At 40.7% G+C, this 26379-nt stretch overlaps 2 protein-coding genes across 9 annotated transcripts in view; both read left to right on the top strand.

The window, feature by feature from the left end:
* Nucleotides 1-1259: 1259 nt before the first annotated feature.
* nol11 (nucleolar protein 11) lies at nucleotides 1260-12492 on the top strand. The gene is made up of 18 exons (XM_083522381.1): nucleotides 1260-1443; nucleotides 2504-2617; nucleotides 3117-3173; nucleotides 3310-3458; nucleotides 4178-4235; nucleotides 4344-4485; nucleotides 5434-5640; nucleotides 5739-5815; nucleotides 6343-6466; nucleotides 6588-6694; nucleotides 7131-7190; nucleotides 7322-7506; nucleotides 7628-7753; nucleotides 8673-8915; nucleotides 9044-9122; nucleotides 10053-10145; nucleotides 10730-10837; nucleotides 11475-12492. Exons 1-18 carry the CDS (start codon nucleotides 1297-1299, stop codon nucleotides 11586-11588), a joined length of 2190 nt encoding a protein of 729 aa, XP_083378507.1. The 5' UTR covers nucleotides 1260-1296; the 3' UTR covers nucleotides 11589-12492.
* A 3022-nt stretch (nucleotides 12493-15514) lies between these two features.
* The window catches only part of LOC310715622 (nucleosome-remodeling factor subunit BPTF-like), a 45148-nt gene continuing 34283 nt past the window's right edge, over nucleotides 15515-26379 (top strand). For 6 of the 8 annotated variants that reach the window (XM_083522136.1, XM_083522140.1, XM_083522135.1 and 3 more), the window contains exons 1-4: nucleotides 15515-16393; nucleotides 21324-21797; nucleotides 23199-23547; nucleotides 24080-24300. In XM_083522136.1, the coding sequence (XP_083378262.1) occupies nucleotides 15856-16393; nucleotides 21324-21797; nucleotides 23199-23547; nucleotides 24080-24300 (1582 nt within the window). In that variant the 5' untranslated portion in view covers nucleotides 15515-15855. The remainder of the gene's footprint in view (nucleotides 16394-21323; nucleotides 21798-23198; nucleotides 23548-24079; nucleotides 24301-26379) is intronic. The other 2 variants (XM_083522139.1, XM_083522142.1) reach the window with 1 other exon arrangement.

Here is a 26379-nt window from a genome sequence, read left to right as displayed (position 1 = left end):
TGAAGGTTTTGGACCTATTTTCTGACCAGGCCATTCCAGATCAGTCTAATTCTAAAGCCATTTCTAGATTTGGGTTTTAAAGCAGGGGTCTCCAACCACCAGGCCATGGATCGGTACCAGGCCGTGGATCATTTGGACCAGTTTGCACAGAAAGAATAAAATTTTTTTAATGTTTATTCTATTTCCTTTTATTGACTTTTATTTGAATTACCACTTCCACCTATGCCGATTTCCCGCAACTGGTTATAGTAGAAAAATAGAAGGAGAAGTAAAAAAAGAACAACCAAAACCATTTGTGGGGAAATTAGCATAGGCGTTATGGTGTTCCATTTTTCTATTTTCCTGGATATTTGAAATGAAAGCAAATTGTGTTTTTATGCAAATTCTACAAATGCAAAAGTATAACTGGTTCATTAAAATGCTTAACAACTGTTTTAGATGACCTTTGCTCATGATATCCAGCTTTTCTTGAAAAGTCCATGTTGTAAATGTCTGCTATTTTGGAATTAAAAAAAAAAACAGGTTTTAAGTCCACATGAATATATTTGTGCGTGTGCAGTTTGCTACAGATGCAGTTTGTGAGCTCTGACTAGTGTGATCTCTGACCATCCAATCAAAGGACATGAAAACATAGATGTTATTGTACGCCTGCTAGATGGCCTTGGTGCCATCAATTTTAAATCTGATTGGTTAAAGCAACAGCTTTCAAGCAACATGTACTTTACGCTACAGTGTTGAAGGATTCTGGGCGGATTTTGTCCCTGGCAACACGTTACGTGATAGCTGAAATATGATTGGATAGAAACTTCAACCTAAACATACACTACTTTAAAGCTATAAAATGAAGAGAATAGACTATTGAACTCCAACAAAGAACTTCATTTTGCATGAACAAAATAATTTTCTGTGCAGAAGTTTGTTCTTATATCACGTGACTCCTATAGATGCTATGTAGTTTTATATACATATAAAAATGATTGGAAATAGTCAAAGTTGGTGTGTGTGGAAGAGTTAAAGCATCTGCTTACTGAAAAGGTAACATTTCATTTTATTTCTGGTCAAAGGATCAAAATCAACTAAATGACTCACAAAGAATGAACGAGATTCAAAGAACCGAGTCACTAAAATGATCCGATCTTCCCATCATCAACAGATACCCAGAAATCCTACTTTTTACTTTTCCTCCTTGCCTATAGGTGGCAGTGTGGTTATCATCCAGCGCTACACCTCTCGCGGATTGGCGCGCGCGATCTCGCGGTGTAATCTCGCGATGTTTCGTAAGGGTCGGTCAGAAACATGGCGGCGCTGTATGAGGCGTACACGCTGTGCGATCTCGTGCCAACGCACAACTCCGGCGACTCTGGGATCCAGGGGATCGAGTTAAACGGAGTCGTGGACCGCGTGATCGTGACCGACAGCGCGCGATCTGTCACCGTGTACAAGGTAAAAACAAAAGAAAGAAAAAAAAAAGAGCACATACAGGAAACACGATGCCAGCGCGAGGACGGAGATCCCGGCACGCGCCGCTGAGCTCGTTCGGCGTGTAAACACGAGCGCGAGTGCAGACAGAGGAACCTGTTTGCTCTTGAAAACTTGCAACGGCGTGAAACGTGACCGTCTCCAGACTCTTTTTATTCTTTAAGACACTAAACAGTAGCGTCTTCGGCGTTTGGTCGAATCCCAAATTACACACACTGTTTTCACGAGCTCCTTACACTCTACTTAGTGCACTTCAACAAGACCAATTCAAACTCCACCATACCATTCCTATCTAACACGTTCACATCTTTATAACTTACTCGTGTGATTGTGGATCAAATCTGGAGTGTTTTATTCCTCTTGTACCACACTTTTACCTTTTTAATGCGTTTCTCGTTACTTTTGTGATGAGGTGGGTGGTGAAACGAGTCCCTCCAAGGGGTCTACAAGAGCCTTCACAGCCCTATGGGGGCTCTTCTTTTTCTCTTCTTGAAGATGGGGAAAACATGGAGATTTGTTGACTGACTCTGGAGACAAACTGATTAAGTAGAAATAATGTGACTTGTAGAACAGGTTGCTCCATAGCATGTAGAAGTAATATATTATTCAGCAAAGGTGTCCTCTTTTTTGGTGCTGGTAGAGTGTATCAATAACAGCTGTTGTCATGTAGTCGGAAGCCTGTTATGAAATCTGGTGATGAAAATGGGGTCTTGCGGTTTAAGTGTTCAATCAGGTGCGGTGATTGAAAGCAGACTCGGGCCTGATCTAGACATCTAGGTCTTTTTTGTTTTGTTTCAGACGTTCATAAATTTTGGTTGAATCTCAAATCACCTGTGAGCTCCTTACACCCTTCTCCGTTCACTGGAACGATACAAGGATCCAAACACCACCCTACGTTTCTATCTAAGATGTTTACCTCTCTCAGAATAAGGAGTAAAATAGCTGTAAAATACAGTGCATCCATTAGTAACAGAAATTTGTAAAGGGGCAATGGGTTGCAGTTAAATCTCGTTCTGTGTTGCAGGTTTCTGATCAGAAGCCGCTGGGCAGCTGGGCTGTGAAACAGGGCCAGCGTGTGTCCTGTCCCGCTGTCCATAACACGCAGACGAACGAATATGTGGTCGTAACAGATGAAAAGGTGAGTGCCGACGGGGTCTAATAAAGTAGAATAAAGGGCAGGCCCTTCCATAATAGAGAACACTCCAGCCTACTGTTTGCTCTCTAAATAACACAGAGCTTGGACAGAAGTCGGTTCCAATAATCCGCAGTCCAGACGGAATTGCGTGGTGTTGAAGTATGGAGTGGGAGCAGTGGTTGGTTCAGTTTTTCTTTCAGCCAGGAAAAAAAATCTCTCCAAAACTACCTCAAACTATTAAGCTTCCACTGTGGGGGTGAGGGAATCTGATCACATCATCATCTTTTGTTGGAGACATAAATGTCACATTTTGGCTGTCCTGTTCTTGTATGTTTTTATATTTTGCTTAGTTTGTTGCATAGAAGCAAATGGACATTGCATGGTTTATTATTTTTTTTAAGTATATAAACACCAGCTGTTTCCAAACTTTTGAAGGCCATTTTACATTCGATTGTGTAACAGTCTTTGTCTTTTTACATCTGTCTCTTTGTGTCCTGTTTAGGTTATCAGAGTTTGGAAAGATGATGAAGTCAGTCTCGACAAAGCCTTCAAAGCAACAGTAAATGTGTTTTGCACTCTAACAGCATTTCTTAAATTTGATATGAAGTGTACTACTATATAAAAAGCCACTAGAATGCTGGATGTTGGACTTGGTTGCCTGCTTGTTAGTGATTAATTTGTTGTGTGTGTGTCAGGTGTCAGAGGCGATATACAGAGTGCACTCAGTCCCTAAGCATGAGCCGGTTGTGCTGTTTCAGCACGGTGCTGTTCGGCTCCTCAACTCGCTCCTCACTGCTCCTCAGCAGCCCGTAGAGCAGGTGCTGTCACAGGATGAGGTCATCAGGTAAGACTCTGTCTTCGACTGAACTGTTTACTAGTTAATTTAATCAGAAGGTCATGAGTTCAAATCCCAGAGTTGTCATGCTGCTACTTTTAGCCCTTGTTTGGTTAAATAAATGAGTAGAAAATTATTCTAACTTTGCTCGATGCTGCAAAAGTCGACTGATCAGAGTGGATTTTACCAATCGCTAGGTTGCAGCGTATTTGATTAATCAAGCTATAGTTTTTAAAATGGATAGGGGATTGAAAAAAACAACTATTACAAAAATGAACAAAAAGTACTGAATCATGAAAACGTGTTAAATGAAATAAATATATTAATAAATATTGGGAAATTAAAAGATGCATTGAAACTGAAACAAAAAGGAACACTCCAAATAAATAAAACCGGTTACACCCCAAATAAATAATACAAGGTCGCACTCTTACTGTATAACGCAACCCGGAAAAACTATCGTTATGGATTTCTGCCAATACTTCCATCAGTCAACTATCGGTGCAGATTAATCGGCAAAACCGATGAAACTAGTAAATATAATGTAAGTGATTAAGAAGTATAAATTTCCCCTCTTGCTAATATACACTATGAAAATCACATGTTCATTGTTGCCAGGTTTTTTATAATCCTTCATAGTCAAGCAATTTTTTTTATCTGGCAAAAAACATAAACATATAGACACGTGGCATAACCGCAACAAAAGCTGCTGTCTGGTTTGTGTGCAGGTGGAGTTCGGCGGTGTGGGCGAAGCAGCAGGTCATTCTGCTTTTCAGCACAGAACAGGTACCACACACACACACACACACACACACACACACACACACACTTAACTATTTTTACCACCTCGATTCTCTAGGGTGTATAGAGAGCTTTGTTCTGTGTGTGTTTCAGAAAGGAGAGCACTTTCTGTATGTCCACCGGTTCAGTCCTAACACTCTGTCAAAGCACAGGTTGGAGACGGAGCCCGGTGTGAAGACTCCCCTCAGCTACAGCGCCACCTTCAGAGAAGGAAATATCTACTTGCTGTACCTGTGTAAGCCTCCATCTGTCCTTTGTTTTGCTCTGACAAAAGTTTGGGCTGTAGCACCAACAACAGGTTTATATTGATGCACTCAGTGGAATGCATCGTTGTTGTTGTTTCTATAGTAACACAAAGAGACTTATTATTTACAAAGAAGCTGTAACGGATATGAAGGGAGTCTCCAGTGTTGTAAAGAACCATCAAGAAATTCTTCACAACAGGAACATTTTGTATGGCTTCCGTTCCACAACGTTAAATGTCTGTTACCACAAAACTGGAGGCACTCCGTTGTACAGGACGTCTTTAGATGCGCTATAATAAAATTTAGCATTCTCTTGAACTTGGAAACCCAAACCTGTTCCAGCATGCCAATGCCCCTGTGCACAAAGTGAGCTCCTTGAAGATATGGTTTACATGCTTTGGAGAGGAAGATCTTGTGTGGCCTGCTATAGAGCTCTGATCTCATTCCTACTGAACACCTTTGCAATGAATTGGAATGTTGACTGCACCCCAGGTCTCCTCCTACATCAACACCTGCCTTTTGTAAAAACCCTGGCTGATAAACACAAATATCCATAAGCACACTCCAAAATCTAGTGTCACGTCTTCCCAGAAGAGTGGAGGGAAATATACAAGTAAATTGGGACTAAATGTGGAATGCAATGCTCAAAAATCACATTATACTTATAACCAGGTGACCCAATACTTTTAGTAATATAGTGTATGATGATGTGAACTTTTCTTTTAATAATTTACCCCTTATAACATTTCACTTCCACTCATATTTATAGTCAGGATCCAAACTGGCTTCATATGAAAATTAAAAAAACTAGGAAAATAAAATAATAAATAAAGAAGGGAATAACGCTGTGTCGGAAGTGTTGAACTTGCCTGCAGTTGGAACAATATTTTAAAAATATAATGTAAATTATAAATTTTTTCTCACCTCTCCTCCCTTAGTACCCAGTGGTGGTGTGTATGAGAGCATCCTGGTGGCTCGACCTACAACTTCTATGCCAGCCGAAGAGATTCAGGCTCTGCCACGCTCTTTGGTCTTACAGCTGCCCGCAGGGGACGGGAACCTGAGCAGTGCCGCGCTCCTGTCTCTCGACCAGGCTCACGTAGCGGTAGTGGGAGTACCGCATCCCTCAGCCGGAAGTGGCAAAGGTACCAGAGTCTTACACACGCATGTAGGCAGGTTACCTACTGTTATTGGGAGACTTGTGTGATCCGACTCATTTTATTTCCTCCTCTATTTCTTGTAGATTTCCTGTGTTTGTGGAACACACACTTCCAGACTCTGCAGGCTGCCAAAGAGCTTGCAGGCAGGATATATGGCCAGGTCAGAGACACCTGTAGACATGCAAACACACTTTTTATGACTGAGACACTGTTCACTGTGGTGTGTGTGAATACGTACTGTATATACGTTATGTTCTCAGTCATATCTTTCGGCAGCTGATCATCCGTCCCCATCACTCTGTCCTCTTCATCTGCCTCTTTCCTAACAACCACCTGTCTGTCTTCCCCACATTCATAAGCCTCCTCCTTCTACCCATGTGTACCCCATGTCCTTCCTCTGCACATGACTAAACCGTATCAATTGTTCCTCTCTCACCTCATCTTCAAAACGTCCCACTTGCACAGTTCATCTAATAAACTCCTTTCGAATCCCGTCCATCTTCATCGCTCACAAAGAAAATCGCAGCATCTTCAGCTCAGCCTCCTCCTGCTCCTTTTCGTGTCTTTTCGCCAATGTTTGAAATTCGGAAAAAAACTTACCTCTGGTTTAGAGATTTTTTACATCCTAAATGTCTCACTTAAGGGGGAAAGAAAATATAGGCTGATGTTTCTTTCTTCTGAACACAGATGTGGTGTTACTCCAGCAAGCTGTTTGTGTGTCATGGGAAAACCCTCTCCGTGATTCCCTTCGAGTGTCAGAAGTCGTCCCTGGCCACCGCCATAGGGAAGCTGAAACAGAGCAGCGCTAAAGGTTTGGACCAGAACTTTTATATAAAGCTGTATCTGAAGATAAACTCATGATGGAGAAGATGAATTGCGTAAGAGTGATCGCAGCAGTCGTAATTAGCTGTATTTTGTTTTCTGCCTTTTAGAGAGCAAGGGTCCAGCGCTCGTGCCGTCCTGGAGCGACCTGCTGCACGGCAGCGTGACGCAGACGCACACACACGAGAAGAGCCGGAGCTTGTCTACACGGAGGACTGTAAGCGATTGCATAGAAATCCTTCTGTAGTATCGGTGATGAAATCTCTACTCACTCAGAACGCATTCCAAATACAATAGATTCTGTGTGGACACCCGACAATAAGATGTGATTAATGTGATTTTCCTACTTTTCTGGGAAGATGTTCCACTAGATTTTGAAGTGTGATTGTGTAGATTTGTGCTCATTCAGACACGAGGGTGTTAGTAAAGTCAGGTACTGATGTAGGTGAGGTGAGGAGGTCTGGGGTGCAGTCATTGTTCCAATTGATCCCAAGAAGGTGTTCATTAGGGTTGAGGTCAGAGCTCTAAAGCAGGACACTAAAGATCTTCCAGTCCAACCCATGTGTACCGTATCTTCTTGCTGTCTGTCTGTAACCATCCATTTTTCCATAGCTGTTGTAAACGTGATGGATTAATTGCAACTTCCTTTGTAGAAGACAAGTTCAAAGAGCCAGTCGTGTCTGACAGTTGAGCAGCTGGTGGAGGACATAAAGGTAAGAAATCAGTTGAGTCTGTCTGAAGCGGTAGCTAATTAATGTTTGGGAATGCAAAATCCAAAAAAAGGGTACTTGCATGATTAGTTTTTTTATTTTGACTACTTTCTCTGCTCATCTGTGTGCTGTAGGTGAGCACTGTGCAGGAGTTGGAGAGAAAGCTGCAGGAGTTTCTCGGTGGAGTGGGGCAGGATGCGTTGCAACTCTCAGCCGGGAGACTGGCTTGTGAACTAGTGGCACGGTGTCGAGCAGAACCAGACTTCTACCCACACGCTGCATTGCTGCAGCTGGTCGACACACACTTCCTGTGCCACAGGTGAGAGACTGATCGACGCTTAGACGCTTTATTTATCACCCGATTTTGTTTGTTTGTTTGTTTGTCAGGTATATTCAGTGTCGTTCATCACAGAATTGAACTTTTTTTTTTGTGTGTGTAGTGTGTGTCCTGACCTGCTGATGCTGGCGTTAGAGAAAAACAACTTCCGCCTTTGTCAGTACTGCCTGCAGCTCTTCCCAGATATCCCTGAAGCTGTAACTTGTGCCTGTCTCAAAACTATACTTAGGTAAGTCGCATTTCAAGTCATTTGTATAATCCTTTACTTCACATAAGGTGATCTGCAGTCACCGTTAAGCATCATCTGAGCTCATCAGATCATTAACAGCAACTGGAAAAAAACATGAGATGAGGGTATCTAATGTAGTTATTTCTGGGCCAAATGTAATACGTGACCGTGCGTGCAAAAGCCTGAAAACCACCACTGTTCATCACCCTGAGAATACTTCCCCTTTTCCACAGTGAAGCATGGTGGTGGAAGCATCACATTGAGATACCCTCAGTCTCTTGGTTGCCTTTTTGACTACTGACTTTGGGCTCCACAATATTTCTTTAATTCCTTACTAATGTCAATAGGCGAGCAGTGTGACGCTTATTGTTACAAACAAATTTACATTTGTTACATATACAATGCAGCACATTTCAAATTCTTTTTTTTTTCCCATATATCCCGGTTGTTGCAGTCAGAGTGCAGGGTAAACCATGATATGGAGAGAGAGCAGAGGGTTAAGGGCCTGGCTCAAGGGCCCAACAGTAGCAGTGATTAGTCAAGAGGCTTTTATTGTCATTTCTACTATACACAGTGGTACACAGTAAAATTAGCAACCCTTAACTGTAGAGCCACCGCTGCTCACTAAACCACAGCTGTTCCACGGCTTATTTTATTGTGTGTTTAGACTCAAAAACCAATCCTGGTGTTATTTCTGATCATTTGTGTTCAATTTTGTGACTTTTTGCTTTAATGCTGGTTGACACTACTATAAACATTCATTGTTTACTACAGGATAAACTGCAGTAACAGAAATACTGCAACAGTATTTCTTGTGAGACGTGATCCTGGGTTTACCTGAGGTTTCTGTTCAATGGAACATGCCTAGTGGAAGCTCATTCCTATTTTAAAATCTGTTTCCCCGTCTCTCTTCCCCCAGTGTTCCAGACACGGAGTTGGAGCGTGTGGATCTGGAAGCAGACAGCCTCCTCTTTATGAAGGCTCTCACTGAGAGCTCGGACTTCAACACAGACCTGCAAAATGGCTTCTGTCCTCCCCCTGCGGATGAGGAAAGCTGCGACGTTCCCTCAGAAACTGAAAAATCTCTCGGCCCCAAACCCCCCAGAGACCCTTTAGCTCTGGATATGAGCTGTCCTGTGGGACTTCACAAAGGAGCACTACTGTATCCTAAAACCACTAAAGTGTATTTAAAGTGTGTATGTAATTACTGAAGTGGGTATGTAAATCCCAATCTTACAACTCTTTAAGAATAAAACCATATGCAAAGTCTTTCTTTAGCTCGTTTATCAGTAACGAGATTCTGCAGACGGCGTACAGTGAAAGTCTTCTCCTTCCCCACCTGAAGGACCTCAGCGTCTCGCAGGTTATAGTAAGTACACAAACAGCAGGATTTTTTTTTTTTTTTATCAGGTGAAAGATTTGCACTGTACATTACTGGAATCCAGACAAACAACAAAATATTGGAGGACATCAAAACTTAAACCATTGTGTTTGCATGTATACAAAGCCACCACCATGAAGATACGCTTTACATGGTGTAGAGTGCAAGATCTTGATTTGGACTGCTATAGAGCTCTGATCTCAACCCTATTGTTCACCTTTGGGATGAATTGGAACGCTGACTGTTCTCCAGACCTCCTCACCTCACCTACATCAGTTCCTGCCTTTACTAACACCCTTGTGGCTGATGATCACAAATCTCCACAAGCACACCAAAAATAAAGTGGAGCATCTTCCCAGAAGAGGGGAGGGAATTATAAGAGCAAATTGGGACTAAAAGCGGAATGCGATTGTCAAAAATACCATACTCATGAAACTTTTGGCAATATAGTGTATATAGGTGTTGGACACGGCATCTCAAATTTCAGCTTAGAAATGTGATGGAATAAAAACACCACCAACAATAATTACACAATTGTAATTGTCCTGATCCCAGTAATGTACGGTATGAATTTCAAAAAAAATGGGAAAAAGCAGTTCGCCTTGATTTGTTTTCGTTTGATTTTGTTTTTATACTTTGGGTTTGTTCTATTTAAATCCAAACCCTGGTATCTCGGAGTAGACTGAAACACATGGCGTGAGATTTGAGCTGTTGAACTGAGCCATAGGTGGGAACTGTAGTGCTCCAGATGTGCTGTCTTCTGGATATTCGGACCTAGGAACAAAAAAAAGACAAAGTAATTTATTAAGTGTCAGATTTATGATCATTTATTTCCTCTGAAGTGATTTTCTGCTCACAATTGCTGAACTTTTTTCCCCTTGTCGTAACAGCACCATGTTAATTTGTCTGTGTCTTCAGCTTTTCCTGCACTACCTGAGGTTCCTGTACCTGAAATATTCTCAGGAGGCCCACACTCAGATCCGCACCTTGCGAATGCCAGCCGTAAATCAGGTCTGATGGTTTTCACTTCCCTTCAAGCACTTTGTATTTATACATAGTCAATTTGTCAATCGCACGATTAATATCAGTGAGAAAGAGATCGTTATAATGCATGTGGTTATTGTGGAGTTCAGTCAGTTGATTTTGTTTGAACACCCTGTACATTCCTTCTAATATACTGTATAATCCGCTATTTAAGTCAAAAGATTGGCAACACTTGGTCTTTTATCGTTTTTGAGGCACAGGCACGTTCCTTTTTTTTTCTATACAAATTATTATTGTTGTGTGTAAAGCTGTTCATGCTAAGGGAGGTTTTTTTTTCTAATTTCAATGAAAGTGAAGAACATCTGTAAATGTATATATTTGTTTAGTAAAAGTACATCATGCTGTTAAATGGCTCGGCTTCCTACATGGAAACAAAAGGAACCTGCATGCGTTTCTCAAAAAAACATAAAAGTCGAGGTGTTTCCAAACTTCAGACAGACTCTGGACATTGTATTTCCATGCAAGTGAATTGTTTTTGCTGTAAATTTTATGTTAACAGTTGCCATGTAGCGAGAATGAATGTTTATTTAATGGTGCAATTGTTCTTGTAGATTTTGGACTGGGTTTGCTTGTTGCTCGACGCTCACTTCACAGTGCTGGTTCTGGCCCCTGAAGCAAAAAGTTTGCTTTCCAGCTTTCACAAGTTTGTCCGATCACAAGTACGTCATCCATTTCTCAGCAAGTTCAATGTTTTTGTTTTTTAATATAATTTCTAATATAATTGTAAAATGTTTGTAACACCCTGGACCATAGCTACACTATATGGACAAACGTTTTCGGACACCTGACCATAAGATTTGTATGTGCCTTTTTAAACATCCATGTTATATTAACCTCCACTCTTCTGGGAAGATGTTGCAGTGCGATTGTGTAGATTTGTGCTCGTTCCACCACGAGGCTGTACAATTGTGTGCCTGAAGCTTAATGGAACCTGTTTGGGGAAAGAGCCACATATCTATATATTGAAAAAATGCAGGTGTCCATATAGTGTATGTTAATATCTGCGGTCTGAGCCACACCTCATCATCTGAACCAGATGCCTGCTCACGGTAAACACTGAAGTTTAAAAGTGGAATTGTATGATATTTGAGCCAAAAAGCCTTTGAGATGATCAGCATGTTTATTATTAGCTATAAACGTTTAGGGGCCTTGCTCAAGGGCCCAGCAGTGGCAGCTTGGTGGTGGTGGGATTAGAACATGTGACCTTCCGATTTAAAGTCCAATGCCTTAACCACTGAACTCCCACCTCCCAAATATTCCCTGGTCATAATCAAGTCTTTTTTCCCCTCTCTTTAGGTGAAGTTGTACTCAGAACTGGGGAAGATCGAAGGAAGCCTGGAAGCACTCAAACAATCCAAGCAGTCTCAAAAGATGGGCCAATATTCGATAGAGGTGGTCGAGCTGTTTTAGTCGACCTGTACAGATGCTTTTTAATAAAAAAAAAAACCTGATAATGACCAACAATGAGCGGGTTTGTTTTAATTATATTTTAATGATTATTATTAGATAGAATTGTTACAGTCGGTTTAATGCTGTGCAAAATAAATATTGAAGTTTGTCCTGATAAGTTTGTAGACACCCAGGCGAATATGATAAATAATATTGATTTCTAAACTTGTCGTGGTGTGTGTGTGTGTGTGTGTGTTTGGACTTGTTTTTTTTTTTTTATATATATACTTTGAGGTACTTTCGAAAAATACTTTCGAAGTATTTTATAACCAATTGTATTTATAAAGAATTGAACGTTCTTGTCTGGCTGAGGATTACTGTAACAAATTTGTGAGCATGAAATCAACAGATTTGGTTCGTTTTGTTTATTCCGGAGTCGATGCCCGTGATATGCTGCAGCCTGCAGAACCTCCGCCCACATGATGTTTTTTGTTTTTCGCAACATTCTGTAGAAACTTGCACATTTATAAACCTGCTGTGGTCAAGTACAGTGTATCGTGCCATGGCCACCGATGTCACACACTTTTTTTTTTTTTTTTGTCCTTCTCTGATTAAGAACATTTAAATTTTGACCTGTACGGTGCATCGGGAAAGTATTCACTCCGCTTTACGCTTTTTTTTTTTTTTTTATATTTTAATATTTTAATATTACAGCCTTTTTAAAAAATGGATTCAGTTCATTGTTTTCTCAAAATTCTACAACCAATATCCCATAATAATGTAATAGCTCAGTTGCATCCTGTTTCCACTGATCATCCTTGAGATGTTGTACAACTTGACGAGTCCATCTGTGCTAAATTCAGTTGATTGGACACGATTTAAAGTGCGTATAAAAAAATGGAAAATAAATTGTAACAGAAAAGTAGTTTGAACAAAAGCGCAAGTTATTTGCTTCTCGATTACAAATTGTAAATGGCAGAATTACTGATTGCTGGACATCTGCATTAACCACGTACATGCACAATTTTGTGCACAATGTTCATGCATTTAGAAAGCACATACTTGCGCTTTAGCGCCATCTATTGGACATTTGAAACGCATCCTCAACATATAGCATGTCTATGTATTCTATTAAAATTGTAATTCAATTTAATTTAAGTTTTTATTAATAAAATAGGACCGTTGAACTGTGCAACATGCAAAACTATGTGGATGATTGCATAAATACAATTAGGCAGTCTTTATTTATATATATTTTTTTTATTTAAGGCCAAACATGACACTAGATGAACGTTTTCATTATAAAAAATAACCAGAGATAAAATAATATATAATTTCAGGAATGTAGTTTTTTTTATAATTTCAAAATGATCAGTTTGTTCACCATATATGCAGTTAATATGTCTGTAGTAACGATAACCTATTTATAACTATTATTATTTTGTTGTACTATTGTAATGGCGAATATGAAATGCACAATCTGAAGTTACCATCAACGTAGTATCTTTATTTATTGAGGCATACATAATCGATATGTTTTATGTGAAGAATTTAAATGAATAAAAAAAATTAATAAAAAACAATCATTCACGTTGTCGGCAGGATTCGAACCTGCGCGGGGAGACCCCAATGGATTTCTAGTCCATCGCCTTAACCACTCGGCCACGACAACATGAATAAAACGTGGGATGTTTTCAAATATGTATATCACCACGTTATACCGTAGTTTCACTCAAATATACTCAATTTCTGCCTAATCTTAATTCCCATTCTGTTCTGGTGATGGTAAATATTAATTCAGAAACGCCTACACGAATAGATGGAACTCACTCACTTTAATTTAATTTAGTAGTTTCAGTGTTGCTCAGAACATAATGCAAAGCAGCTCATTAACATACATTTAACAGCAACAAAACAAAAAAACATATCAAATATAACACCATTTTACACCCAGGCCTTCATTGGTGTCCCACTTGACTCAATCCACCTCTTAATGCCATCATTATGAGACCACGGCAATAGAAACCAATTCACCAAGTCTCCTTTCACTGTAGCCACAGCTGCACCACCTGTATACATCATCTCCATTGTGGAATAAAAATCAGCTATTAAATCCACACGGATATATTTGAGCTTGTGCAGTTTGCTACCTATGCGACTTATGAGCTCTGACTAGTGCGCTCTCTGACCATCTAATCAAAGGACGTGAAAATGCAGGCGTGATTGGACACCTGCTAGATGGACTCGGTGCCACTAAAACGAAATCTGATTGGTTAAAACAACCGCTTCATTTCGGTGTATTCTACACTACCAGGTGTCCAGCAATGCAGCGACTGCTGAATTATTGTTGAATAAAGACTCAAACATAAACAGACAGAGAAATGATATGATATAAAACTGAAATCAGTGATTCTAATAGTTTAGGCCAGCAAAGAAGGTGTTGGATGTTGGCAGCCAACCACAGTTCTTTAAACCAACCTGCCTTCAGCTACTACAGAAATAAAGAACAGATGACAAGAATGTAGTAGTACGAAAGTACGAGCCTTCAATAATTCAATAACTGAGCATTCTACACTAAGCATTTTACAATCAAAACTGCTCTCAGTGAACCAGTCACCATAATACACACTGCTATTATTGTTTAACTGTGCAATATTAATAACAACAAAGTATCTTAAACAACACGTGCAATAACAGAGTTAACAAAAAAAAAAAAGTGGAATATTACCTGCAATACGTGCGTCACAATATATATATTATTGTATACATTATATATACTATTGTCAGGTATATATAATTAGCTCATGTTTATTGATTTGTGACTGTAGAAATAAACACGTTATGAACAAAAGTATGTGAACACCTGACCATTAGGTTTGTACATGTTTTCTGAATGTCACTTTCCCATTTGCTGTTTTTTCATAACCTTTAATCTTCTAAGAAGATGTTCCACTAGATTTTGGTGGAGATTTGTGCTCATTCAGACACAAGGGTGTTAGTAAAATCAGGCACTGATGTAGGTGAGGTGAGAAGGCCTGGGGTGCAGTCAGCTTTTAGTTTCTCCCTAAAGGTGTTCAATAGAGTTAGGTCACTCAAGACCTTCACAGAAATGTTTCTTTCCAAACCAATTATCCATCTTTAGTGTCCTCCACCCAGCCTCAACCTTATTGAACACCTCTGGAGTGAACTGAAACCTGAATGCACCCCAAACCCTTTTGCATGACATCAGAACACAACCTAATTGACGCTCTTGCGGAAGACCCGAGCAGAAATTCCTCTGACACTCCAAACATCTAGTGGAAAGATTTGCAGAAGAGTGGAGGTTATAATAACACTATGATGGGGTTACTAACTTCAGAATAGGATCTTCATTATGCATATATAAATATGACGACCGGGTGTCCACATACTTTTGGCCATACCGTGTATTATGGTACTTTTGAGGGTGAAGTTGAATTTGGGACGAATTTAGGAAGTTTATGTGCTTGAGGAGGGTGAGGGTGCATGCAAAAGTGTATTAGTTTTAAATAATTGAAAATGGGGTTTCATGTAAGAATTTCACGATTTGATTTTATTCCGAATTATATTATATTTATTTATTTAACAAGTAAATAAATCTTATTTACACTTCAGAAGAGTACCCCTGCGGGGTGTAAATACACCAAACCAGGGTTCACTACTACGGTCGAGCGGGTTGTGATGTCACGTGACACCACCGAAAGTTCATTGTGGAGAGAGACACGTGACCTCACACAACTACGCTGAGTGTTATTTTGCCACCCGCATGCGGACAAATCCCGCCTTGTGCTTTATGACGCCTTCTGCTTTATGATTGGTTTATGCTCGTAAGCCGCATGCTGATTGGTTAAGATCAAAATGCAGACGAATCACCTGCGCATTAGACGGGTTAGTTCCAGCCAATCACAGTGAGGTAGGCGGGATTTTGAGGAATACGGGCGCGGAACGAAATAACGCCAGAGCTGGAGGAGGCCTGCTAGTGTTTTCAGTAGGGAAAGAGGGAAAGAAACATGGCGGCTATGTGCGACCCGTAGCGGGACACCGGCCATTCCGCCCGAGCTTTCTTCCGTTAATCGAGTCCGCCGCTCTGTCGGACTTTCGGGGACAATTTGATGGTCGGACTGGCTCAGAGTTTATTGACAATTGCGTGCTTTTGTGGCATTTTTTTAATGGTTTATACTCGTGGCGCGAAAAGACGCCTGTAAATACAGAGAAAACAATAAAATAAAATAAGAAGATTATAGTAACAACACATCCAGCTGCAGGAAGAATGAGAGGGAGGAGAGGTAAGCCGGCGGCTCGGGGATTACAGCCGGTGAAGGAAGCTGCAGTGACGCCGCGGGGCGGTCGAGGCGCCCGTGGAAGAGGCAGGGGACGAGGCAGAGGGAAGGGACTGTGGACAGCGGATTGTGAGGGGGATGAAAACTACCAGCCACCGAAGAGGGGGAGACGGAGAGGAAGCTCGCTGCCGAGGGCCAGAGGAGGCAGAGGAAGCAGGGGTAGAAGAGGAGCTGGTGGTAGAGGAGGAAGAGGAAAAACATTAAGCAAAATAATTTACGACGACCACGACAGCAGCTACGATGAGGAAGACGCCGTGAGTCTGCAGTACGACGACGAGGAGGAGGAGGACGACTTTCTCCGCCGATCTGAAGATGATGCGGACTACGAAGCAGAACGCGATGAGTTAGAAGAGGATCTGGAGGATGAAAATGAGAGCGGTGGTGGAGATGATGGCTCCGACTATGTGGTGGGATTGCCGGAGGAGGACGACGCGAGTGGCGGCGGCAGCACCTGCGGAGACACTCCGGGTAAACCGCGTGGACGCTCGCTAGCTCAATTTCTACTTAACGTAGGCTTATAAACCCATCACACAAGTGCGCATGCGTGCATTCAAGTGGCTCCCGATATCCCAATCGAAGTTGCACTGATACCGATATTTGTTTTTCTTCCTGTTTTGGATCTTAAAAGAGAAAAAGTTGGCAGCTTTGCTCAAAATGGAGGCCGCTTGTGTTTACCGGAGATGCGGTGCATCAGCGGCGCCTGCTTCTTCTACAGAGTTGATTGTTTTGCAGCATGCAACTATTTTTTCAGGGGAAATATCAGTTTTAGACCATATCCAGGCACCCGGTGACGTCATGTGTGGCTTTGAATATTCATCCGTTTATTTGCATATCTAAACTTTTTCACGTCCATGTATTGGTCCGTTTCCCAAAGACGAATTTGAGGGGAATTTATCTTTTTGGTTTGTTTGTCTTTTTTTTTTTTTTTTTTTTGACTCAGAAGTTTGCATGTGTGCATGCATCAAACGTCTGTATCAAATCCAGCTGTTATTTACTGTTTTGGTTTATTATCAGAGGGACAGCCCATGTAGGACGTTTTGGTGACAAGGTGAGGGAGGCGAGATTGAGATGGTTTGGACATGTGCAGAGGAGGGATATGAATTATATTGGTAGAAGAATGCTGAGGATGGAGCCACCAGGAAGTAGGAAAAGAGAAAGACCAAGGAGGAGGTTCATGGATGTGGTGAGAGAAGACATGCAGGTAGTTGGTGTGAAAGAGGCAGATGTAGAGGACAGGGTGGTATGGAGACGGATGAGCAGCCGAAAGAAGAAGATTAACTGTTTCAGTTTGGAAGTCCAAATCCCCAGGACACATCCCGTTTCCAGAACGGCGATTTTTATTGCTGCAAGTGGCTATTGTCTGTGCTACTAGAAGTTGATAGATGTTCCTCCTACTGGTTCTCATAGTAATCAGGGTTTTCTCAAATATGTCAAACGCCCACATCTAGTCTTTGGGTGCGTTGTCGCTGCTAGTCTTTGTATGCGTGAAGCTTTAGTTTTTTTCTTTTGGATCAGTTTGTGACTCCTGTCTCAGTTTAGCAGCTCATGGGCATGGTCCTGGACCATCAGTGTCAACGCTGTATTCTCTCAGTAAAAAAAAAAAAAGTCACCAATTAGCAATTCACAACAGGATTTGATTCGAATTGACGGAAAAATGCGCATTAGATGAAGATGGATTTTTTAGCAGATTAGATAATAGTATGACACACTGCTATTTGATCATGGCAGAAACTTTAGATTTGCATGTTTAAAATCTATCAGGAACATGGGCAAAATAACCGTTTTTGTTTTTTTAGACAGGACAAATTCGGCTGCTGAAGGATTAATTGTCTGTATTGCTGAAAGCTTAACACAACGTCCAGCACCAAGCGTTTCTCAGCCTGCGAGCGTTCGCAGCTCAGACGTTTTTGAGTGTGTTCAATTTTTCCCTCTGTGATTAGTCTCGAGAACGGTGCTGTGAAACCTACAGTCCAAGAGGAAATCAAATTCATGTGCCACAGATTTGTCTGTGTGAAAGGCTTAGGACACAATATAAGCACTTGCAGTATTAATAATCTGTGTAGCTATTTGGTCATAACATGGTTCTGATGAAAATGGTTTGTGTCAGCAAGTAGATTGTACCTACAGCAATTTACGTTGTGCTCTGTGAAATGCCAGGCGACTATTAATACTGAAAGTGTAACAAGCACTTGGCACTACAGGGAACTGCACTTGAATGGTGCTGCACTCGAACTATGCTTTTATTTGACACAGATGATGAATGATCGGTTATCAGGAATGGCAGTGATTGGTTGTTGGGAACAGTGCTGATCAGTGATTGGTTGTACAGAAAAGTGCTCATCGGTGATTGGATTCTGGGAACAGTACTCATCAGTGCTTACTTCTTGGATAATTGGATGTTAGGAACAGTGCTAATTGATGATTGGCTGTTGAACATTGCTCATCAGTGATTGGTTGTTGGGAACAGTGCTGATAAGGTTGTTGGGAAGCGTTAAGCAATGATTGGTTGTTCAAAACAGTTTTGAGGAGTTATTGATTTTTGTTTTATGGATTTGTTGGGATCCGTGTTAAGTTGTGATTGGTTGTTGGGAGCAGTGGTGAGCTGTGATTGGTTGTTGGGATCCGTGGTGAGCTGTGATTGGTTGTTGGGATCCGTGGTAAGCTGTGATTGGTTGTTGGGAGCAGTAGTGAGCTGTGATTGGTTGTTGGGAGCAGTGGCGAGCAGCTAGCTAGCCTGATATTCTAAACAGTCCGCCACCGTCTCATAATTGACTCCTTACTCTGCTATGGGGTGAAATGTATTTCCTTCAGCTATATCCTTAAGCCTTAAATATCACTTGTGAGTTCAGTTAAGACCCGAACAGGTCAATACAGTTCAGCATTCTCTTACAGTCTTTTTGAGCCACACATACTTGGAAGTGTGCAGTATTCACAAAATTGACCCGACGAACAAGACCGTTAAGGTGCATTGGTCTTATTTCTTGAACCTTTTCTTTGTAAACAATGGAAGGATTTTCCCCCTGCACCTCCTGCTTATTTGGGCTGCTGCATTTGAGGGAGTGTGTTGTGGGAACCCGCTGCCACGTTGTCCTCAAACGTACAAACGTTCTCAATCTCAATCAAGTGCTGCGCTTGACATTTTTACTGCTGAGATTTTTGTTGTTGTTGTTACATGTTACATATTGAACAGAATGTACTTGTCGGCGCTTTTCAGTATGCATCTGTGAAAGTAGTTTTCTGGAGGTTGTGAGGTGCTGACAAACTCCCACATGACATTACTGTTAACACCAACCCTACAGCTGGTAATCTTATTGCAATTTAGTTTGAACGGTTCGAATTTTCTTCGGCGTTTCAACCGGTTGGAAAAATGCAAGGTACCTGATGAAAGAGCTTTCGTATTGTCTGCTGTGCTGTGCATTCCAGCAGGTGAACACTTTTAGCCAGAATTCAAGGTTCTTAATTCCCCACACAGTACATTTATATGAGATAAAAGACCTATATTTGTCAGCGAGTAAACAGCTTCTCGACTGGATATTGATTGAAACAGCATAACAGGCATCAATCATCTGACTACTCTCAATAATTCATGACAAATCAAATTAGGAAATGGATAACCGTGTACAGTAAGGAGGGGGAAAAAAGTCAAAAATGTAATATTCTTTATGGTAAAGTGTACACTTCTTTTTTCATTTGCAGTGGCTCATGCCAGTCATCGTGTTGATGTAGTTTCAGTGTGATGATGATGGAATTGTTTGAGCATATATGATGTATGTGTCCCTCAATTATCAGGCTGATTCAAAGCTTCCCTTCATTAATTCAATTAGAGAAAACAGTAATGATCATTTCCATGCTGTGGAATTTTTTTTTTTACCTGTAAGTAGATTTCTGGGTGTGATGCAGCAAATATGGATCTGGTTTAGTTGTTGTTGTTGTTGTTTGTGTGAATGCAGGCACCTCTCGAGCTTTCATTTTGAATATTTTGGCATCTTCTGCTTTGTGTTGCTTGGAAAAGTGTTAACCTGGGAGTGACAGGAGCATGGGCGTGCCTCATGCAGACTAATTAGAGAAGAAAAGGACAGGTTTGGTATTTGTGGTGCAGACGATGTAAGGGAGTGTGAGGTTAGAACGCGGCTTGAATGTATTGTTATTGTTGAAATACCCACGTGAACTCGATTTGCTGTGCCAAACACATTAAATCATGTGACCTCCCTGAAGCTATGAGGTTTATTTACTGTACGAGTCATGTTATGAGACTGACACCATAGACAGATAAAAAAATAAAAAAAAGTCATAATTATAATAACGAAAGCGTTATGAATCAATGCGAAAGGATTTTCAATGCGAAAGGATAATCAGGGACTGTGAAAGGGACTTTCTTTGTATTACTGGTTTGAGGTGTGTAGATGTCAGTTGATCAGTCAGACAATCAGTTGATTACTGTAGAAAACAACTTGAATAGTAATGTCAAGTTTTGGCTGTATTTTGTGCCACTTCATCAGTTTATATACTGATCCATATAAATGTATTGCAGGTGTTTCAAAAAGTTGTAGCTTTTTGTCGTAAATGTACCTTACTGAAGTATTTCCATTTTGGTAGACTTTGCTGTAACGTCACTTTATTTCAAAATCAGTCGTTCCTTTTTTATTTATAAGCGGATTAAAATGTAACTGGTCAAACACGCAGCAAGCCACCAATCAGGGTCATCAGAACATTTCGAGAGGAACAAACGATGGAGAGAATTTCCTGACTCGATTTCGCCACAACACCCGTGACCTTATTTGTGCGTTTTTTTCTTTTTGTAGTTAAAAAGGAGGTTTGGGGCTCCTGATCATTTTTATAGAAATCAATCACTTTTTGACTCTTTATCATTTTATTAATAATGTGGTGCGCTAAGAGTAACATTAGATTCTTTTCACATAAACTGATAGAGACAATAGATAATAGGAACATTTATAGCCATGATCAATCATAGTACATTTGAAGTCAAATGCTTTTGTACTTGTACTCAACTGAAATTTGAGTGTAAAACTACTTGAACTCAAATACATGGTTTATGTACTTCGTCCACCACTGCTATCTATATATCCTGTTCTGATATTCTCTCTGTCTCTCTATCACCTATCCATCCATGTCTTTCTTTGTCTTTTTTGGTTATCTCTGTCTGTCTTTCAATTGTTTTCTCTGTCCTTATCTTTAATTTCTGTCTGTCTATCTGTTGTTCACACTGTGTCTATCTTCTATCTCTGTCTTTTTTTTTTTTTATCTTCTATTTGATCTGCCTCTCTGTCCCTCTTTCTGTCTAATGCTTTGTCTTGGGAAGAGTTTCCTCATTCAAAAAGAGTAGCTTATACTTTGCAGTTTAACTGACTTCCTATGTGTGCCTCTCCTATTTCTTTAGGCCGCAAAAGAACTCGTGTGCATCGCCCACTTGCCCCCGTCTTCGAGGAGAAGGATGTCCCCCCTCTGGAGCTCCCTAAATCATCTGACGATATTCTGGTGCCAGCAATGCATGTCCTTACCGCAGCCTCCATCTATGAGGTGCTGCGAAACTTCAGCACAGTGTTGCGGCTCTCTCCATTTCACTTCGAGGACTTCTGTGCAGCTCTGTCGGGACAGGATCAGTGCACACTGCTGGCAGAGACACACATTTCGCTAATGAAAGCCATCCTGCGCGAGGAGGACACGTCTAACACGAGCTTCGGCCCTGCAGATCTGAAGGACAGCGTGAACTCGACGCTTTATTTCATGGACGGGATGACGTGGCCCGAAGTGGTGCGGGCCTACTGCGAGAGTGACCCCGAGTTCCAGCATGTCCTGAGCATCCAGAACCAAGACGACTTCCCCTACGAGCCTCTGGAGAGCAAGCTGAAAGGTTGGTGTATATAGTGCGTCCAGGAATAATTCATAGCGCTTCACTTTTTCCACATTTTATGTTATAACCTTATTATATAAAATAGATTAAATTTATTATTTTCCTCAAAATTCTACATTCTACACAATACCCCTAATGACAACGTAAAATAAAGTCTGTTTGAAATCTTTGCAAATTATTTCCAAATAAATCACATGTACATAAGTACAGTTTTCACAGTCTTGAGTTAAGGTGCATCCTGTTTCCACTGATCATCCTTGAGATGTTTCTACAACTTGATTGGAGTCCACCTGGATGGAATGAATGGAAGAACCCGATCGTCACTCTAAAAGAGCTCCAGCGGTTCTCTGTGGAAAAGGGAGAAACTTCCATAAGAACAACTATCTCAATCAGGCCTGTATGGTAGAGGGACCAGACGGAAGCCTCTCCTCAGTAAAAAAGCATGCAGCAGCTCACCTGGAGTTTGCCAAATGCCACCTCAAGGACCGTTTGACCATGAGAAACAAAGATTGAACTCTTTGGCCTGAATGCCAATCATCATGTCTGGAGGAAACCAGGCACCACTCATCACCTGGCCAATACCCTCTCAACAGTAAAGCATAGTGTTTATCAGCAGCAGGAACTGAGAGACTTTGTCAGGATCAAAGGGAAAGGTAAATGCAGCAATGTATAAAGACATCCTTGATGAAAACCTGCTCCGGAGCGCTCTGGACCTCAGACTATGGCGATAGTTCATCTTCGAACAGGATGATGACCCTGAGCACACAGCCAAGATAACCAAGGAGTGACTACAGGACGACTCTGTGAATGTCCTTGAGTGGCCCAGCCAGAGACTTGAACCCGAGTGAACATCTCTGGAGAGATCTGAAAATGACTGTGCATCGACGCTTCCCATCCTCCCTGATGGAGATTGAGTGCTTCTTCAAAGAAGAATGGGAGAAACTGCCCAAAAATAGGTGTATAGCTTGTAGCATGAAAGAAGTGTGTTTGAAATCTTTTCGAATTTATTTTAATAAATTCGCAAAGATTTCAAACACACTTCTTTCATGTTGTCATTATGGGGTATTGTTTGTAGAATTTTGAGGAAAATTATGACAATCGATTTTAGAATAAGGCTGTAACAAAATGGAAAAAGTGAAGCGATGTGAACTGTATGAACTGCGCTGTATTACATGGGCTGGTTTTGAGTAGGATATAAATTCAAAAATTCAAATTGGATATAATGAGTATTTGCATATTTTGAACAGTATACCAATGCTTGATTTTGATTGGTCAGAAGCAGTTGTTGTTTTATTGTTGTTTTGTCACTGTGCATAGTCTATTGCATTAGCATTTCTATAGAGAAAGCTTACCCATAATATATTACACAACGTGAATGTGGTGTGCATCTCCTCCACGCAGTCCTGCAGTTCCTCGTGGATCAGTACTTGGCAACTAACGTGGCACGGGAGGAGCTGATGTCAGAGGGCGTTGTCACCTACGACGATCACTGTCGTGTGTGCCATCACCTCGGGGACCTGCTATGCTGCGAGACCTGTTCTGCTGTCTATCACCTGGAGTGTGTGAAGCCGCCACTACTCCAGGTGCCCGAAGAGGAGTGGCAGTGCGAGGTGTGTGTAGCTCACCGGGTACCAGGTGTGGGTGACAGCATCCCAGAGAGCCAGAAGTCCCGTCCCTACATCAGACACGAGCCGATCGGATTTGACCGCCACCGAAGGAAATACTGGTTCCTGAACCGAAGGATCATAGTGTGAGTGGAAAGCTTACAAATTTCTCCAAAAAAATGATTGCGCGCTCATCTAAAAGCCACCAAAAGGGGATTTTCAACAAAGCATGTTGAAAACTAACCGGACAGCCATAAATAAGGAAGTTGATGCTATTCGACCATACTAATGGACAGAACCAAGTAACGTTTAACAAGGCCCATAACGATCAACTGCATAGTTGTATGAATAAGATAACTGTAAGTCACTCTATATAAAGGCATCTGCCAAATGCCATAAACGGCAATAAAGCCATACAATAGTTTTTCCAGCTTCCGGTCTGCTGCCATTACGACAGCGGCCTCTAGAGGCGAATCACTGATGCCGCATGGTGGTTGTTTTTAGATGAGAAACGGTGCGCTTCATGGAGTGTTATATTTATTATTCATAATTTATTAAGTATATAATTTCCACTTTACCATGATTTTTAAAATGGTAGAGTGTAAAGCAGGGTTTGAAAATTTTTTTTATTTCCTGTTTACATCTAAAGTTCAGTGTTAACTCTAATACCCTTTTCAGTGAGGAGGATGGTGATCACAAACACAAGATGATTTGGTATTTTAGTACCAAAGTGCAGCTGGCGGAGCTATTAGACGTGCTGGATGAGACCTACTGGGAGAAACAGCTGTGCACCACGCTGGAGGAACTGCGAGACGAGATCCATACACACATGGACATCACAGAGGAACTCACCAACAAAGCCAGAGGCAATAACAAGTCTTACCTGACTGCAGCTAACGGTAAATATTGGCTAGGCTGTGCACAGGGTTAATTAACTATTATAAAACAAAGCGTCAGAGAGCTTCTAAGCGCAGTGGTGAGACTGGCTCCAAGTGAACTCTGGCATACTTTTGTTATTATTAATCGCAACGACTGCAGGAAGTCAAGCAACATGATGTGTATTTTGGATAGCAGTGTGAACTGCATCGATTTAAAATGTTTGATGAAACAATCAGAAAATAGTATTAATGATTTTACATCAATTATTGCAGAAAAATGCCCGACACCTCCAGACACTGGAGTGTAAAAAAATCAGCTATATTTTTAATCTAACAAGGAGATTTGTCCAGAACTCTGATGAGTAAAACAATCTTGCCTTATTATTTGCAAAATAACCAGTATTTTGATTTTCAACATTATGCAGATTTTAATCTAAGACTCAATCTATTTATTTTGGCATATAATATTGTTGCCTTTGCATCATATTATATTATATATGTCAAATATTTACACCTTCAACAGGTTCTGAATATTTGTAAAGTAAAAGTAAAATAAAAGGTGGATTTGTGTGATTTCACATTTTGAGGGGGAACCAATCAGTTTCACGAAAACGTGATACATTGATTAATAGATGTCAATAATGTGTACCAAAAAACTTACCAAAAGTAGCAGCCATGTGCTCCATATGGGGTCGCTTGATTTATAAATGGGGTCCTGAGAGAAACTCATACGTATGTGTGTTTTCATGTTTTATTATTATCATTATTATTTTTACAAATGTATATTATATTTATCGAAGACGTACTAATATTTTGAACTCGTCCTGGGAGTTAATGAACTTTTTCCTACATCTCTTGATGCTGAATCTGTAAATAAACATCTTTTGGCTGTATTTTCTATTTTAGACTATTACTGAGTACTATAAATAATGGGATTTAGTATTACAGATGTCAGTATTTCTCTTAATTTTCAAGACCTATTAAAAGGTTTGTTTTCAGCCTGAAACCATGGCCGTTTTGCATACCAGTCTTCTGACTTTTCTAGATTAGTCAATACTGCTAAAACCAGAGTTTTCCATTTGAGATTTGTCTTATGATGACAGCGGACAGTTTGGATTCATAGAATTAATAGCCAACTGTGTGAATAATATAGTTATAAGTATGTCATTTGGGGTCACAAACACAAAAACCTTGCTATTCCGTGTAGTAACTTGTATAGCACTGTGATTGCTGAGTCTGTAAAGTACTTCACACTTCTCTTGCACTTCAGATATCATATAGGTAGCAGAAATATAAATAGCCTCGATTTAGTTTTTCTGGCTGCCTCGTCTGGTTTCTGAATGACTTGGTTAGCTGGCACTATTTATGAAGCAGGGTTTTTTTTTTTTGGAGTGTGTTAAGGTAGATCTTAAAGTTTTTTTGTTGTTGTGACCTTTTCCTAATGACTTGATGCCCATCTGTTCTTTTTTAATCACCAGTTTGAGTGAGAGATAAAAATCTGTGACTTGTTTTGGTGTGGGTGTGATCTAATTTCTGCTAGGAAGTGTTGAGGTCTTCGCGACAGCCGGCTTCAAACTAATTCAGAACGCGTATGAAGTGTGTGGAGCTGCATGGCTTAAAGTCCGCATTTGGCATTGTTGCATTTTGTGTTTTTCCACGTTTGTTTTATTGTTACTATAGTAACAGATCAGGACTTCACTAATTGCAGTATCAATATGTAACAAAGAAAATGGATCATTGAAATGTTGAGGCTTTCTATAGGGAGATGTTAATATAATATATTCAGATAGACCTTCCATGCAAGTCAGGAAATCCAGAGGAGATTGCAATTTCCTGTTTTTTGGGGGGAACGGTCCAGAGCATGTTGGGGAAAATAAATCAAATTCAGGGTTTGGGCCATGACATAATTTATAGGCTTACGGTTTCAGTTGCAGGTATCAGACATTGCACACTTCTTTTCTTTTCTTTTAGCTTCTCTTTTATACATGCATGTGTAGTAATAGTGGAGGCTTTGTACTGAATCAAGGCAATAGTTTGGTTAAAGATTTAAGCTTTTGTGTTGCGTTCTCTCACATGCATATGTAGGTGATCAGCCCAGTG

Source organism: Silurus aristotelis (genome assembly GCF_946808225.1).
Source record: "Silurus aristotelis genome assembly, chromosome: 2".
NCBI lineage: Eukaryota > Metazoa > Chordata > Actinopteri > Siluriformes > Siluridae > Silurus > Silurus aristotelis.
Note: the sequence above shows the minus strand (reverse complement) of the source record. Positions and strands in the feature narration are given on the sequence as shown.

Coding starts and splice junctions, on each gene's coding strand:
- nol11 (XM_083522381.1), top strand. CDS start 1,297: ATGGCGGCGCTGTATGAGGCGTACACGCTGTGCGATCTCGTGCCAACG. Junction 4,236..4,343: donor TGCTTTTCAGCACAGAACAG/GTACCACACACA, acceptor TGTGTGTTTCAG/AAAGGAGAGCACTTTCTGTA. Junction 5,816..6,342: donor CAGGCAGGATATATGGCCAG/GTCAGAGACACC, acceptor TTCTGAACACAG/ATGTGGTGTTACTCCAGCAA.